Source organism: Cuculus canorus, chromosome 4, assembly GCF_017976375.1.
Source record: "Cuculus canorus isolate bCucCan1 chromosome 4, bCucCan1.pri, whole genome shotgun sequence".
NCBI lineage: Eukaryota > Metazoa > Chordata > Aves > Cuculiformes > Cuculidae > Cuculus > Cuculus canorus.
The window spans coordinates 46884391-46902784 of NC_071404.1; the positions used below are offsets into that span (position 1 = coordinate 46884391).

An 18394-nucleotide genomic window follows, 5' to 3' on the forward strand; every position below is an offset into this window, starting at 1 on the left:
CCTTTCCCTCACCTACAGCAAACACCCTCTTGTTTCCCTTCTGTTTTGACGACCCTATCAAACTGCTGTGGAAAAGCAGGGATAGATCTCCAACACCTCCTCCTCGGGCTGGTGGGTAAGCATAGTCAGATTGGCAGGGAGGAGGCACAGTCTCGTCCAACCTCTGCGAGAAACTGCTTTTATCTCCAGAGGACATATAGATGTCAAGAAACAAAGTACTCCACAGTATATTGCATGAGGGGTTACAAAGGGCTTTTACATCTCCAACCGTCCCGTCTCCCACTGATTTGGCAGCGGACACTGTAAATCCATGGTACACTGTAGACTGCAGCTCTCTGAGGATGGGGTCAGCTGCTTGCCCTGCTGGGCGTGGAGCCCAGCACTTTGCACATAAGCATCTCCAAATCCCTTCCGGGCTCCTTCACTACAGAATCAAAACTAAAAAAAATGTAACCATGTAAGTGACTGGAGTTACCAATCACTTAAAGGCAAAGTAAACAATCAGAAAGGAAAAAGAAGGTTGTAAGTGAGTTGGCTTAATCTATGCCAAAAGAAAAGGATGTTTGTTGCACAAATAAAGTGAGTGGAAGCAAGACTTTCCTGCCTGACTGGTGGAGAGGTCTGTAAATCAAGACTGGAACTCTTTGCCGCGTATATGAATCAATTAAAGCACTCGATGAATCACTTATTTTCAACAGAGGCAATCAGCAACAATGGTTTGATGTTCAATTGATTTCTCATTTGTCTTGCTGCCCTGAGTAATGATGAACAGCTTACCGCTTATATGGTGCGTGCCTCAACCTGACAGCTCCTGGAGCAGCTTCTTCTGCAAGGAATCACACCAGGCACCTGCTCCTACCTGCAGATATTTCATACCTCTTGGTCACTGCCTACTGATGCCTTTGGATCTGTTCATCTCACACCCCATAGCCTTCTCCCGGGCTCTTTTCTTTCTTTCTTTCTCTCTTTCTTTCTTTCCCTCTTTCTTTCAACAATTAAATAAATAAATAGCAAAGCTTTGTTTTAAATGCATGACAGTAGATCCAGATTCTTCACTAAGAAGTATCAGCATCCTACTTCTGAAAAGCTAAAAATATCAAAATTTGCCAGAGAAGTAGCAGGTTACATAAAACACTCTAAAGAAAGGAAGGAGTCTTTAGAATATTTGTGTTATATACCATATCCATACAGCATATTTCCTTCATCCAAAGTGCCTTGTAAAGTGCTTTGTATTGATCTCTAATTCATATTTTGGATGACTCATGGTACACTTCTCTAGTTAAACTCAGATGCATGCCAGAAGAAAGCCCTCCTTTCAGACAGTGGGCTGCACTGAAGTTGCAGCAATTAACAAGTCATGCCAACAGCGAGGACTCCTGTTGCCACATAGTTAATTTTAGGGCATGTGGTTCAATAGTCCCAGACACCTGTCTTGAAACTCAAAGGCTTGCCTCTGGCTTTTGGTCGTTCCTAGCTGATACAAAGCACCCCTAGGATCAGGCCAAGATGAGCATTAATATAATCTTATTATGACAAATAAACTGATAAGAGATAGTGGAAAAAACATCTTGGGACACACCGAGCATTTCCTATTAATGAAAACACAGCGCCGGTGCCCATGCATGCAGGGATGAGCACTGACTTAGGGGCAGAGGGGCTGAGTTTCTCTGGAGGGTGCTCACCCGTGTGCTCCCCTTGGCAAAAAGGCTCCTACACACAGCGGGACTGCAGACCCCATTCAGTCACTGCCAACACACGGACACCTGCCCAGGCCCAGAGGCTAGGGATAAACTTCAGATGTTGTTGAAGGTCTAACAGCAGGTTCCTTTGACTGTATTATGGTGAATAACAGGGATACACTAGCTGTGTTTAACCTTTGGCTGTCTACGGTGCCCTGAGGAGCACTCTCTCCCCAGAGCATCCCCTCCCCAGCATGAGGCTCTCAGGGCTTCCTTTTCCCTCTGGCAAGCAGGGCAACTCACCAACTTCGCTTCTTCATCCTTTGCCATCACTACGTAGCTCTTCAAAAAATTTTTGGCCAAATTTGTGCACAAAGCAGGCCCAAGTTCTCTGCACTCAGAACATTTCCAAACACTTGCTTTTCAGCCACTTCATTAGAGAAGACCTCAAACACCCTCTTCTTTTTATAGCCAGGACTCAAAGGCTCTTTTGCCCACCTGCTCATCTCTAAAGCTTTCAGAGAGCAAGGGTCACCTTGGGAAACAAGCTGCAGGTGCTGCAATTCCAGCTTCTGTAGAAGCGAGACGCAGGGAGCAGCATCTGCCCCACTCCCATTCATGTGCACACGTGCACCCATGCACACATACAACGACTTTTTAAAACCTGTTCAAGAGGAAAATACCTGTATTTCCAAGATTACCCAACATGCCACACTGAAAGCTGTTGAGACAGTTCTCTGAAGGAGCAAACATTATGTCATTCGCTGCATTTGGGCAGCACTGCGCACGTTGTGGTTATGACTCAAAAGGGTGAGCACAGTGGCTGAGGAAAGTCCTTTCAAAAGGCTCCGGATTCACCTCCAAGAAGCGTGCACGTTTAGAGTTCACCGAGCCCAAATTCGGCATTAGCTGCCTGATGTCATTATGATTGCAGCTCACTTCCTTAAAACCATGCAAGCCAGAACAGAGCTGGTATTCAAGAAGGCGATGCGAAGAGTGCCCTTAGTGCTCCAGTTGTGTTTCAGGCCATGCTTTGACACACACTTGCACTAGCAGAGTGGCTGTTCTGGATAAGGCAAAGAGCCTTGTTTCCATCTTATCTCCAAATCACTAGAGAGATTCTCAGATCATGCAGTGCATCCCACAGGTGCAGAGGAATCCTTTGCCCTTGTTTAGCAGTCTTTTACAAAGGAAGCAATCAGGCTGCCCCAAGGTGGACAAGGCTGGGAAGCTGAATAGAAGAAGGGAATAAAAGGCCAATTCTCACAAGTACTTCAAATTTCAGGCTTGATAGCTTTGGACCAACGTGCTGCTGAGAACTCAGCTGAGATTCTCACAAGACTTTTCCATGACACACATGAACTTCAGGCGCAGGGAAGTGAAAATTAGTGGACGTGAGGAGAGGTGGGCTGGGTGGTACAATCTGATGGTCTATGTCCAGGAGGTCACATCTGGTATCTGTTTCTTCATCCAATCAGTGCTTAGCCAACAATTTCATTATCTCACATAGGCTGTTAAATGTGGTTAACCACCAGTACACCTAACAGAGTCAAGGAACCAAAAGCAGCCAACACAATATTACTTTTGGGGTTGTCAGCACTATCCAATTAGCACCAATGAGTGGGGATAGCTTGTCAGGGAAGAGAAATAATGGCCATCACATTCACAGCTCAAGGAGCGAGTGTATGCAGGAGCTGGTCCCTGCTGACTGCTCCTCACTGCAGCCCACTGGCTTCTCGCAGTCTGGGCGCATGCTTCAGAAACACCAGTTGGAGCACCTCAAAACCCCAGGGATCTCTGGGATGAAGCTTCCTCCTCTTTCTCCTGAGGTCTGAGAGCCGGCTGCCATCAAGAGAGGCATGGAGCAGCTCTGAGCTGCTTCACTGTCACAAATGTGAATTCCACCTACATCAAACCTACCCTGACAGCCTCTCTTGACAAAAAAAAAAAAAAAAAAGAATTGATTTTTAATTCCTGGAAAATTCTCAGTTTTGTACAATTTCAAGATGATTAAAGAAAAATGTATCCATTTTCTGCACTGGTCTTGATTTTACAATGCATTTACCATGCATTTTAAATAAATAACTAGCACTTTTGATAGTATTTCAAGATTCATTGTAGGAGAAGAAGCACAGGGTTATTATTTTTTACATTTGAAATCAGAAAGGAATACTTAATGCCTGCTCAGAAATCAGGAACGTCTTTGAAATAATGACAAAGCCAATGGAAATGGAAAGCTGCTATGAATTAATGTTTCAGAAGAGGCAAAAGCCCTTGATTTCAGCTGGAGTTAAACTTGAGTAAATCCTTCAGCTGGGTTTGGCAAATGAGTTTGCACCGGTATCATGGTAACACAGCTCCGTGGGCAGGACATGGTATGCAAAGATTACAGCATCAGACTCCATGTTGTGATCACTCAGGATTGGCAATACCACTTGGAGAGTAAGAGTACATGAAAATAGGAGAGGCAAAGAGAAATACTTAAATTAAGTCCTTCGTGGACCCTGTATCATATCATTCCACCTTGCCTTACAGGTTTTGTTATGAAGGCAGCATCAAATTATTTGTTTATATCTTGCAGTATCTTCCTTCCCTGTTTGGTCCCATAACACTAAATCACATGCCTGATTAGGTCATCTACAAGCTCCTTGCTGGCATGCCATTTTCCAGCTCCGAGAGCAGAGCTCCATGTGACTTTATCTTTATTCCCCTAAGCAAGCAATGAGATCATCCTTCTGGTGGCCGAGGAATTGCTGCAAGTTTTCTCAGGCTGCAATGATTCACGGGGAAGCTGCCGGAGGTGGCTTTGGTGGAGCATGGCACCTGTGACTCACAGCTTTGCTGGATAAACACCTGTGCCACAGTGAGGTGGCAGCGCGCTGGAGCTGGGCGAGCTGCGGCTGCTGGAGCAGGGCTGGTCCCAAACAGCAATTTCAGAGTTCTTTCTCCCTCCGCCCCGCTCCCGCTCCAAAGAGTACAAGTAATTTGGTTGCCATAGCATGGAGCTCTGCAATAACATCAATAAAGTAAAATCACCCAGGATGAGGCCATGCGTTTTATAGTCCCCTTAAGGCACTGCAGCAAAGGTGTTGCGCTCGACTTAGAGACGTTTCACTTTCATGGCACAGCGAACAGGAGCGATTGGACAGCAGCACAGCTCATGTAGGCTCAAAAAAGGAAAAAGATTGAGAACTAAAATGGACAAGAAATAGAGAAAAAGGAATTCTTTCTAAAAGGCAGCCTTAAAATAGAGAAAATGGTCAACACAGTAAAAAATGGTCAATTGAGAAACAGGTGGCATAGCTATCATTTCAACTGCAGTGTAGTTCCAAGCTCCTCATCAGTGTAAGGCAAGGACTGAAGGAAGCCTAGGAGAAAAGAGTCGTGGCTCCCTTTTTAAGGGATTATAAGTAAATGAATCATTAGATGTTATCACTGTCTCCTTGATTACAGAACACTCAACACAGTGCCAGTTGGGGGGAGAGAGAGGTTTAGTACAAAATGCAAAAGAGCTGCAGGCTAGATGCAGAAGACAACAAAAGGAAGAGGTGATAGGGTTTATCAGTATCCACATTGTTCCCATCAGGGAGAAAGGAACAGTGATTACAACAAGTGTGACAAAAGACAGACCTGGTGATTTCCGGTAGCATTCAGGTTCCATAATTGGTGACACAGTGGATGCCCAATTAAAAATAAGCATTTAAACACAAACATCACGTAGTACTGATACAAGTCCCTTTTGTTAGTCACCTCTTCAATGTGACAGAGACTAAACTTAGGATAGCGAGATTGGTTTGGGAAACCACTGCAGCAAACACAGGTCCAACCTTCCATAGCTTCCATCCAATGTCAAAATAAACTCTGCTGAATGGGTTTCTAGATAGTTCCTGTGGGTCACTCCCGAGGCCAGCAGGCAGGCAGGTGACAGCCCACTGGCCAGAGCTGCTCTCCCAGGGCAGCCTTCAACCATGTATTGCCATTAGGGGACCAGCCAGAGGCTGAGAGCTAGCCCCGGCGGGCACAAAAACTGCCCTTGATGCCAAAAGTCACTGTGCCCTCCAAGAAGAAGGTGCCCTTGCTTCAGCCAGGCAGTGGGAGCACACCACGATGCCCTCTTCCACACATTGCCACACTGCATCTTGGAGCACTGGCTGCCCCCAGAGCCACTGCGGATCTTCAGCGGGGGAAATCACAGCTCCTTTCCTGCAAAGGCTTAATCCAAGAAGAAGAAATCCGACAACAAGTGCTTGCCAGTTTGGCACACAGCATTGTAACAGATCCAGTTACCACCAATTACACACTCCACCCCGATTAATTTGTGCTAGAAATACTATGACAGTTTTAAACAGAGAGCTTGATTATCTGTTTGAACTATTTACCAAAGGTTGGGGCGACTTCTCTGTCATTTAAAATGTTGTATGCTAAGGCTGGACATTTTATTCAAAGATATTTACTGCAGTTTAAATGAGGCTTATTCAGAAAAGTATTTTCATTAAACAAGAGGTTAGACTCAAACATACAATGGGCCTCTGTGATTAGTCATGGACCCACTTTGCCAATTCATGCTTAATTTTCAAGCTTCACATTCTCGCAAATCTCTGCTTTATAGTCTTTTATAGTGCTGTCAGTTCCTTCTACAATTACAAAGCCTCTCCTGCTCTTTTTCCACATGCCCTTCTCCCACGGGCTGCTTATGCCACATTTCACATTACAGTAGATACCATCTTTGTGCGGGTTGGAGGCACCATGGCCACCAGGACCCCAGGACTGTGCCCAGTGGCCTCACTCTTCCGTTTGCTGTGCAGATGAAGAGCGGCCCGTGATCTTAGGGATATTTCTCACAGTAGTTTTAAGGAGCTCCCCCTGCTAACATCCCACTCCCAGCCACTCATCCCTGCCTCTGTAATATATCTTCAGCTGGGAATTAATCTCCAGCTGTCTTGCAGGGGTCTGGTTTTAGCTGTTTATTTTGTTTAGTGGGTGCAAGTGGTCAGTGAGAATGGCTACACTACTGCTACAAGGTACACACAGAGAGAGCAGGGCTAAAGATTTGGTGTGAGCACTCATATTTTGCCTATAGCCAGTTCCTTGCTGCCTTACTCAATATGAGGTCCTTCAGAGCATAAGCTCTCATCTGTGGCCATCTCCACCAGGTTATGAACTGGTCTCACTCATTGCAGCAGACACGGAAAGCACCAGCAGAACCAGCCACAATGTCTAGCCCGTGCTCCATCCAGGTGAGTTAACAAGTCTCTGACAACAGACTTCATCGAATCCTTCAGAGTAACACAGGCAGTATTTTCTGCAAAGAAAAAATATTCCCCAGATTTCTAGGCCCACCTGTTAGCTGCTGCTTTACATACTCAATAGGAGCATTTTAATTCCTTGGGATGACCATAGTGGCTTTGTCATAAGTGTGGAGTGCTGATTCCATTAGAAAAGCCACCTTGCAGACATCCATCAGAAGTGTCACATTTACCAGGAGACTTGTGCCTTAGCTCTATATGCACAAATGGGCATCACATCACATTACTGCCCTATTTGGCCCCTAAATCCTTTAAGAACAGGGTAAACAAACATCCGCCAGGAAAGGCTGAGCTAGAGCTAACTTTGCCTTAGGGCAGACGGACAGGCTCCTCGAGCTCACAAGGGCCCTTCCTCCATTTCTATGGATCAATTATGGTGCTGCCAGCAGCTGTCCACATTCACCTGTGCTCAGGGTAACAGCCACAGGCCTGGCTACCGCACATCTCTCACCTCTCCTCCTCTCTCTCCACCCCAACTCCAGCTGTCCATCCTTTCCCACAAGTCTCTGCAACTCTCAGATTTTGTTTCCTCTGATTTCTCTTGAGAGAAAAACTTTTCTTTCTTGTACTCCATAGCTTCCCTTCTGCTTTCTGGGCTTTCCTCGGATTTCTTTCCCGACTCCTGCCTTTACTTGCCTTACTGACTTCATATCACCATCAGCCATGTAAGGCACATTAGCATTAAAAAGTGCAGTATGCCTTGAACTAGGTGGCAAGCATTTTTCAAGCCATAGCTTACAGAAGACTAACATTTTCCTTAGGATTTTCTCACCTTCAGGAGTAAAATCATACACCTTCCTCTTATAACTACTTCACACCAAGAACAACATCCTGTGGCACTCAGCAAAGTGACTTATATGTGAAGTGGATGTTGGGCTAGGGGACCTCTAGAGGTGCCTTCCCGGCTCAGCTGTTCAATGTCTTAGGCTATAACCTCCTAGGAGGAAAGATCGTCTTAGATGGGATTCAGTACTTAGAAAGTGCACGTGTGAGTACAAGCACTCGCAGCTATAAACAGTGCATAACCTATATGTGTATCCTATATAAATACGCTATGCATGCATTCCAAGTGCTCTCCATTTTATCCAGTGATTAATCTTCCAGCAGAATGAAAAATTGAGTAAATATTCCTCAAGAGCCATCTTTGGGCTTTCAAGCGCTACCTCTTGTTCCAAAAAGGTCTTTGTCCATAGCCTGTGTGAGAAAACCAAAATCTATAGGAGCCTTAACCCATAGCATGAAAAGCTACTTGCTAATTTAAGAAACAATAATGCAATTATTTTGCTCCTGATGCACAGGGAAACAGCACCAATCTGACTGCACAGACCTATTTGCTTGTGGTACCAAGTATGGCCGGGTTAGGAATCACTTTGCATAATAGCTTTTTAAGCTGTTGTGGACAGTCTTTCATTAGAGATTTTTAGACTGGAACCTCAAAGCTAAATTATTCACACCTTTATTTGAACAGAATTCCCTCACCCACCTCTGCAAAATCACCCCATGGATTCAGCTGCTCAGGTCCTCCTCCTGCCCGCCCCTCCCCCAGGCTGCTCAGCATAGAGGGTGAGGGACATTCATATAAAAAGGATGCAAAGATGCACTTCTGCTCAGTAATAGCCACCTCCAGCTACTTGCTCGCAGTGACAAGGCAAAGCTGTAGAACGCAGACATGTAAACCTTAAAATATGAGTGTGTTTTGTTGCTTTATTCCCACATCTTACTGGAAGTTGGCAGCAAAAAGTCTCAGCTTGCAGATTTTGTAGACAGATGTTTGTGGAAAGACTCACATTGGCAGAAAGAAGAAAGGAAGTGATGGAGCAAAATGGCCACAGAAGAGTCAAGAAATGGAGAGACAGTAGAATGAAGCAAATGGAAGAGTACAGAAAGTTTGACATGTGAAAAGAAGAAAAAAAAAGGAGTATGAGTTATTAGCAGAGATTGGAAAACTTAATATAGGAGAATGAAAAATTGTAATAGGGAAAATAGGAGTAGGAGGAAGCGGTTGTGGGATGTAAAGGGGCAAATACAGCTGAAAAGGGTGGGGAAAAATCAAAACCACATTTATATCATTTTTTCACCCTAGAATGGGAGATTAAAAACTTTCATAAGGAATACGTCTGAATCAGTTTAAAATGCTGTGGAGGAAACACCAGAAACCAAAGCACAAAACTAGCAATGCTCATATTTTCATCCCCAGAACTCAGGCAAGCCCCAGCAGTTCTCAGCCAAACTCGGTGATGTAGCAAAGTTGGGCAAAGAGGAGTCCCAACTTTTCCTGGAGACACTGGTTTAAACCTGGGTTTGCCAGGAAGAGCAGACACTCTGGGAAGCATGAGGATGCTAACAATAGAGAGAAAAGGACCCATATGGTTTCTGAAAATGTGTCTCCAGTTGTGCCTATCCATTTGTTTCCACCACATTTTCTCTTATGCACGTTTCCCTAATTTCCATAGGCAGCACATCAGTTACTGGGTTTCAGTAATTCGTAACACCTACCGCACGCGCATCCATCTTAGAAACATATTTAGTTCCTTCCCAGAGCTTGTGCTAGCCTACTGGAAAGATGCAAAATCTTACTCTTTTGAAGAAACTATCCAAAGTGCACATAGACAGTCAAATCATTTGTTTCCCTAACACTACAGGAAAGGACTGTAAGAATTTAGCACCAGGAAAGTGATGCAGCTGGGGAGCGGCGTTCTGCACCCATTGGCCCTGCTTCATTGCTCTTTGTTGAAGGTAGCTTTACTTCTGATCAAATGGGAAATAAAATTAATTGCTAAACAATTATTCAGAAGTGGAATCAAATATTTTAAAGCCAGCTCCTTTTGCCCAAACAAGCGTTGTCTGTGTTCAGTTGCTAGGATTTGTGTATCTGAGTATAGAGAGAACAGTCACTTGTATGTGGTCTGGAGCTAAACACAGTCTTCGCTTTAATGACTATTTTGCTGCTGGATCACTGCAGCCACTGAAAATCTCTGGTGCCCCTGTGCATCAGAGAGTGATTTGAAGCTACCAGCGTTGTTTAACAGCCAAGGTCCTATTGTTTGTTGTGTTGTTTTGGTTTGTTTTTTTTGTTTATTTTTTTTTTTAAAAAGCAGGTAGAGTTCATATCTTTTCTCCACTCGGCCCAAAAGGAGTCATCAAAGTTTTTGCATTTTCTTCCCAACAAATAAGGATGGAATAGGGTAAAAAAGGAGCTGTTGTTCAGACATGATCAAAAGCAGGAGCGACACATCTCTGTTCAAAGAGAATCTCTCCCCTCCATGCAGACAAGGCTACCTTTGTAGAGCATTTCTCGGGCACTGCAAACCTCACCCTGAACTCCACCACTAAAGCCAATGTGCTAAAGACCCCATGGTTCAGTGCAAAAAAGGAAGGTTAAGAGCAGCTGGAGGCTAATGAGGACATTTCTTTTCTTTTCAGTTGGAGCAAGTTGCCAGCTGAGGCAGTGCATATCCTGCAACCTCAGCCTTCAGCCTGAAAAGGCACAGAAACCAACTACACGGCAGGGAACAACTGCTGGCAGGAAACAACTTTCTCTAACTAGAAGTAGTTGATGCTGGTTGGTGGCAATCGTACGCTGGGAAGGGAAACGGGCTTTCTTGCAACAGGAACCCTTCACACATCCTTTGCCTCAGTGTCACTTTCTTCTACAGTCGCAGGGATATTTGCTCAGCTGCCAGCTTTAACAGCATGCAAGATTTCCAGGATGCATCTTTCAGCCAAAAGAACAAGACAGAGTTTTTAATATTGTCTTATGAGTAATAATAGAGTAACGTATTTCTGGCTATTTAGATAGTGGCGTGGCTAAAACAAACTCCTTTGTTTTCAGCAGCTGTTAACAATACCTGTAGAGAGCTGTTCCCAAGGCAGTTATCTCTGGCACTGGCGGCAGTAGGATGTAAACAGCATGTATCAAGTTAATGGAAAAACAATGAGAGCCAAATCTGAAAGGAGCTGCGTTTAGCTGGGCCTCTCTCACAGGGATTACGTTCTCACGTGTAGCAGCAGGAATAGATTTCGGAGGCCAGGTCTTCCCAGGGCGGACAGCCGGGACTCTGCTGCAGTGATGCTGAAGCCGCGTAGCCCTGCTGGCAGGCACAGAGCTGGAGGCAGCAAGCTCAGCTGAGAGTGTGCAATTACAGCCGTGGTATAAGAGCTCGGGGTCAGTGCTGAGCTAACACGCCTCCAGCCTGGAACTGACTCGTGTCTGGTTAGGTCGGAGCCAACGCGTGGCTGTCTGCATCTGTCCACACAGACATACCCTCAGATTAGAAAGATACTGATGGGTTCTTTTGAATGACATAGTCTGGACTTGTACACTGTGGGAGGTGTGATGGGAACTTTCTGTCTTTCTTGATAATTTAATGAGCTGCTGTAATGAGGGATGCACTGAGCCCCTCATTTGTATGCAGTTCCCACATGAGATGTGAATATTAAATTCCTCTAAGTATGAATCAGCACCTCTTACTCCCACAACTCCTTCCCCTATCTTTCAATCTCTACCAGCTCCCCAGCTCCAGATCCCCTCATGATCCCCGAAGCTCTCCCGCTTCACTGCCACCTCAACAGCCTCCAGCGCAGAGCAATGTGCCCCTGGTTACAGTTAGAAGCATTGGCCATTTGGCCAAAAAAACCTGTAGAAGAGGTCTCGGTTCTATCTTGAAAACTGCAGCTGCGCCAATGCCATGGCCTGTTAGCATTTGGGAAAATTGCATGACATGGGAAATGAAACCTACAGGGCATTGCTGCCTCTGACAGCTGGTAGTTTAAATAATGAATTGGTAATTACAAACCCTTTTGAAATAAAAATGAAGTTTAAAAAAAACATAAAGTTTTGAGACACACCTTTTGATGGTGAAGGGCTTTCCCACGTAGATTCCACCAGCAGCCATCACTCAGCACTGGCAGACAGCAGGTGCTTGCCGCTCTGTACGGGGAGAGACGCACTCACCAAACAGGAAAAGTCAGGGGCTAAACAAGTTTGCAAATAGCAGCAATTCCAGTCCTAAAATCATTTCCATAGCAGAGGGGAGGAAGTGCTCCCTGAGGACAAGGAGGTTGGCTGGCTTTCGCTTTTTTTCTGCTGAATAGATGTTCTCTTGTACGCAGTAAAGAAGGAAAAAGTAATGGGAGAATGGGATGAAATGTAAAAATTCAGAATTAGTGTAAAAGTCACCGCCTGGTCCTGCAAAACAGGCTATTCCTTATTTCCAAAGTCCTGGGAGTTGTAAACCAGGATTTCTCAATAAAGTGTGCTAAGCTAGAAGGCATGAAGATAGTGACAGATCCAGACTTGTTAGTGCCATGAACACTTCTCTTGGCCACACATACCATGTACACACAAAGTGCTGCCTCTACCATCTAATGTTATATCTTCCACTTTATATCCAAACTGCACAGAAAGTCCCACCTCAGAAATGTTCAGAAAGTGAAGCTAAATTGTGTGTATTTGTATAAAAACAAACCTAGCATTTTAAATGCCAGGATTTCTGCTGTAAAGTCCTTCCTTTGGGGACTTTCCCACAGTCACCTACACCCAGACTCCAGTTGCCTGAGATCTCCAGGACCAAAGCCAAGGGTAAAACAGGAAGGAGAAAGTACAAACCTCATACTCAGTAAATGGGAACTTTATTAAACTACCGAGTTACTCCGAAATGTATAAATGTTCCATTAAATATTCAGTTTTCTTTTACACAGATTTATAGAAATTTATTTACATACTCCAAACACATTTAGATTTTTCCAAGCTTTTTTCCTACATATTCCAAACACATTTAAATTTTTTTCAAGCTTGCTACCAATAAAATTTGTTGTTTTCTTTCAAAAAAAGAAAAAAGTCAATCCTCTGCTCTTGCAGAAGCTCATACATACACACAGATACAAAAAAAGAAGGGAGATGCTTTTGTATCTAACCCATAAGGAAGGCAGTATCCAAAAAAGCTTATAGGGTTTCAAGCAAAAATTCACCCATGCTGAAAAGCGGGCTATATAAATTCTCCCCGTGGGACAGACTCAAACAAGAAGTCCTATGTAATACTTTCTGGTGTTTGGGTATGCTGCCTGCATCAAGACTTGCTGGTAGGTGGGAAGAGCTAAAGGCCCCTTGAAAACACAAAGCTAGCCAGCCCTGATGCTAGCCCATGAGAAGTACGTGAGCAATTAAATGGCTCATTCTCTCCAAGCTATGCACTCCCAGCACTGAAGGATAGAGCAGACAAACTGCTCTGCCACTTGTAAGTCAATGCTGCTTGTCTGAAGAGATTTTTATTTTATTTTTTAATTTATTCTTAAATGAGGCTTCATTCATAAGTGAATAAAAAGGCAATTCTTTAAATAAGATGCTTAGGAGAACAGTGATGAGTTTCCCCACCTACATATATTTCTCTAGGGAAGACGCACAGCATGCTGAACATGTTTTCCCTGATTCTCTGTACATTAGTCTGACAGGAGTTAAAATTTGTATCTGCAGGAAAAAAAAAAAAAAAGGTGTTTTTATTTTGTAAAAAGCTTATCAAATACTAGTTTAATTCATCCTTTAAAGTCTTTAAACATTACAAACCACACTTGAAGCAACCAAAGAAGTCTACAAAAACATTGTCATGCGTAAGCTCTGTGTTTCATGCTAAATATTCATGTTGACAAGGAGAGGGAGAGTAGGAGGAGGCAAGGAAACTAATGGCTCAATCAGAGCCATTGCAACATTCAAGTAACTTGGTAGTAGATAAACCAGTGGAAACATGGAATGGTAAGAAAGTGCTCGGCACTACATCGCAGCCTTCAGGAGCAGAACTGCAAACATCCTTGATATGTATCATAAATATATGGCACTTTTGTATGACCAAAAGCTGGCAAGTTTGCTTATGAGCAAAACAAGTCAGATTAGGAGTAGTCATCATCCTAATGGTTACGTGGTGGGACTTCCAACAGACACAGCCTCCAGCTGTGCTACTCGATGCAGCACCAGCCGTATCTACTTGTGCATGCAAGATAATGCTGCCACATTCTTGGAGAATAAGCCACCTGTCCAGCAGAAAGCCTTTTCCAGACACACATACACATTCATAAAACATGCTATAAATTCTTCAGTGAGGTTAAAGACAGCCACGAACAGCAAATATCCCATATTTTAATATTTTTTGGCCAGCAGTTCCCAGTCTGTCCAATTGCCAGCAATGGACTTCACAACAGGCAAAGAGAGTCCCTGAATCCAAGGAATTGAAAGCAAGGGAAAGCACAATCACCTAAGTTCGTTTTCGGTACTGTTCCACAGGATTTACTTTGACATCGAATAAGGAACCAACCAGCACAAAGGCTTGAGTCTTATGAATAATCTTATCTACACAAAAACTGGCCTTTATCCATGTTTTCTGTCACAAAGCATTTCACCGTATAGTTTAACTTCTTAAAAGTTTTTGGCTTTTGGTGACCTTCTGTATCATAAATACACGAAGATTTGCTGTTATGCTCGTGTTCTATCACAGTAGCTTCAAATACATTCAAATTCATAAAAAAGAATTTAGCCCAGAACACAGCTACTTGCCATTTTCCAGCAGCATGCTGTACTTCAACAAGCACGTGATGCTGCTTATCAGCAATGTTACTGTTTTAAGGAATTTCACGACACACATCCAGTGCTTCCACAAGTGTTCACATTCCAAGACTGAAAAAATCCTCTCCCTTATTTCAGTAATGGCTTCAGTATTTTACCAATTGTGGTCCGGTTTGCATCTTTCAGTTTAAGAGAGGACTTTTCCACCGCTCCCTGCTCCTTTGGTGCAGGCTCCACTTCAGTGCTCACAGCTTCTCCCTGCAGGATGTTTCTTCTGACCACTCGGGCACTATTTGCCCTTGTTAAGGTACTCACACTGTTCTCCTTTGGATTCAGATCATCAGAGGCCACTGCCGGCTTTGCTTTAGGCAGCCTCTGGGACACAGACCTTGTGATGGTTGGAGGTTTGGATGAGCTCGACAGATCCACTTTTGCACGCTTTGAAGAAGAAGCCACTGTATTCCTTGCAAAGCTTGGGACAGTAGATGGTGGTTTGGGAACACTGACTGTGGCAACTTTGGTGTCATCTGTAGGGGTCTGGGGTTTTACACTGGAGCGGCACATCTTCATGTCATCCATCTTTGATCTGACGTTACTTCTAGCAGGTTTAGAGCTTGGCTTCTTCAAAGAGACTCTGTCCCTCTCAAAATGAGCACTACTTGAGCTGAAAGTGCCCCTTTGCAGCTTTGGCTCTTCTACTGACATGCTATGCCTGTAAGGACTTCTTGGCAGTGTGTCTGTTGTGCCTCGGACAGAGCTGCGATGAGACAGTCGACTTTCCACTGTACCAGTTTCACGAAGTGCTGGCTTGGCTTCTGTCTTTTTCATGCTGCTCACTGCTCTGTTTGACCGAGAAATAGGCACCACTTTCCTCATACTTTCATTCTCAGAGGCATTCAAAGTTCTTACAGTTCTGGAAGGAGCTGTGTGGCTCGGGCGAGTACTGCTGGATTTTGAGGAACTTGGAGATCTATCATTTAGAGAGCTTCTCTTTGGTCCTGCCGAGTCTTTGCTTTTTATGGGCTTTTCTTTAGGATGGGTGTGCTTGCTATTGGCATCATGTTTATCATTTCTAGAAGTGTGAAGAGACAGATCCTTGGCAGCAGCAGAATCCAGGCCTGAAAAGAACGTTCTAGCCCTGTATTGAGCATCACTCCCAGAAGAGCACGCTTTGCCAGCCTCACTTCTTATTTCATTGCCTGTTGATTTAAAATAGTTCCCCTCTTCAGAGTCCAATGTCAAAGAACAATCAGTCGTTGTATCTGACACGTAGAACACTGGCCCGTCTTCCCTACTTCCTGAAACACTTGTATCCATAGACATGGGGCTGCTGCTGCTGGGCTCTGAAGCTTCACTCTTGCAGCCCACTGCCTTGGCTTTATGGTCGTGGGACTCTCTGGAACTTCTGCACACTGCAGGCAGGTCATCATCAGCAGTGCTAATGGAATGAAAGCTTAGATCGTCTAGAGTCTCCAAATCTGTTCCACCAGTGTCCTCTAAATATATTAAAGGTGTATCCTCTGCAGGCTTTGCTCCTTGAATATCAAACTTACGTAATCCTTTAACAAGTTCGTGCTCCTCAATTGCAAGGGCCAGAGCATTTATATCTGAGGACTCCTCACAGGACACATTGGAAGTGTGCATGCTGTAGTCGGTGCTTCTCTGTGAGTAATGGGCACCAGGACTGGATGAGCCACCCAAGTGACTGGACTGAGCTGGAGGCACCTGCAGTAGGCCACTACTTTTCACTTTGGTTTCAGACTGTTGGTGTAAGTGCAAAGTATTTAAGTTGAGATCTCCCGTTTCTTTGGATTCAGTCCAGGCTACGTTAGGTCTTGCTTGTCGAGTGATTGCACGGGGAAGGCTGTTAAACTTGTTTGGATCTTCATCTTTGTGGATTTCCAGGAAACTCTGTAACTCCCTGTCTGCAGTAACCCCCAGGCAGTGTCGAGAGCGTCTGGAATTAGGGTTTCTGTATGAAGGGCTTTGAGGTCTCTGCTGCAAGAAGGGAAGAAATTCTTCAAGTCCTTTTTTGGCCAACATCTCTACATCATTTTCACTGCTGCTCCGCCCAAAGCTCCCAAGCTCTCCAGCTGCCCAGGACTGACGTTTCTCCTTCAGCTCCTTTTGCCTTTGCAGACTATGAAGTTCCTGGATCTCTCGTTCCCTATTTTCCTGATGAGGAAAAGCATAAATGCATGTCTCAGGACAGTGTCCTATGCACAAGAACACGTGGCACTGTCTTATCTTTCCCTTCATGTCTTCCCATCGAAGTTACCTCCTACTGCTATTCCCTCCCCCAACCCCCAATACATACACACAGGAAATCACCACGGCAACCACAGCCTGCAACCATTAACCATATGGAGAGCCATTCCCTGCATAACTAATGCTGGTGACATCAGTCTGGTCAGCTTAAGAAAGTGCCTGCAGAGACCAAGAATGTGACCTATCAAACCCAGCAAGACGTCAAGCCCAGACAAAGAGTTCCCTGCTACAGGATGGAGAGCTTCAAGTCCCCACTAAAATTAAAGTTGGCAGTTTTATCAGGTGAGTAAACCACTACCTGATCATTACAGTCCTCCCTTATCACAACGGAAATTGTGCCTCGGCACATGCAGTTTCTACGGGGTGCTACTTACTCGGAACATTATGGACTGGAAATTTTGTGGAGAGGTTACTTAACTCCATATGAATGCAATTACAGAAGTTCATACAATGCCTCATGATCATTACTTAGGCATCAACTAACACCACGCAAGGACCATTAATAAATGCCTTATTCCAGTTTTGAATCTCATATTCACTGTTGGCTTCAGAAACTGGCAACTACTGCACAGGAGTTGCCCAGGGCAGGCTGGAGATTTTGGCAGCTAGGCTGAAGGGTTTTGGTTCAGGAGCCATAGAAAGAGGTAGTTTGTGTTTGAAAGGCAATACAGTAACACCTTTTTACTAAAATCATTAGCAGTGGATTACTACAAATATCATCATTTAACTGTCACCTCTAGGCTTCAGATTTAATCTAGCTGAACCTTCAGCTGAACTTTCCAGGTTATTTTCTGAACTGGAGAACGTGATTTTCTACAGCCAGTACAGCTGCAGAGAAAGAAGGGTAAGGCCAGACCTGACAGAGGATTCAAAACCTACATAATTTTCCAGCATGTTGTTCAATCTGTTCTGAGCAATGACACACTGTTTAAATAAACGCACCTATATTTGTCTGAAGCACTGCCTGGTTTGATCTTCCCACTGTTGTGACAACAGAAGAGCAGCACAACTAGAAAAAGTGCCTGAAAGCTTTCAGTAAACAAAAGCCTAAGCTGAAGCTGTTTTTGATGAATGGGTTAATCTACACCTCTTGAAGTGGATTTGAGACTACACTGAGCTCTGAAAGATAAGATGCATTACAGACATAAGAAACCCTAACAGCTAAGAAAGGAAAAAGAAAACTTGCATTTCAGGAAAAATGTCTGTGGCAGAGAGCTTTCTTTCACAGGTATGGAATTACAGAGTGGATTCTTACCAAATGCCAAAGCTCAACTTTAAATATCCCATGGTAAAGAGAAATGGTTAAAAATAGTTGTAGTTATTATTATCGTATTCCATATTAGACACAGAACATTTTGACCTCACCCAAAACACGTTTCAGAAGATTTTATTCAAATGAAAAATCTATTTTAAGCACACACAGACACGTTCAAAAATCACAAAAAAAATGTTTAAACAGTTGAAATATGTGCACACGGCAATTATGGTATAAGCCATCTTTTTAAACAGCTGGTTGTGCTTTCCACACGTCACATTCATCTGTTGGAACTGCAACTCGTCCCAAATAATCAAACATAGATGCACAAAGT

The 18394-nt window shown here is 44.0% G+C and overlaps 1 protein-coding gene across 3 annotated transcripts in view; it reads right to left on the reverse strand.

Annotated features, from left to right (window-relative positions):
* Window positions 1-12615: 12615 nt before the first annotated feature.
* Window positions 12616-18394, reverse strand: part of FHDC1 (FH2 domain containing 1) — a 40531-nt gene continuing 34752 nt past the window's right edge. For all 3 annotated transcript variants that reach the window (XM_054066082.1, XM_054066083.1, XM_054066084.1), the window contains exon 12: window positions 12616-16712. In XM_054066082.1, coding sequence (XP_053922057.1) covers window positions 14667-16712 — 2046 coding nt within the window. In that variant the 3' untranslated portion in view covers window positions 12616-14666. The remainder of the gene's footprint in view (window positions 16713-18394) is intronic.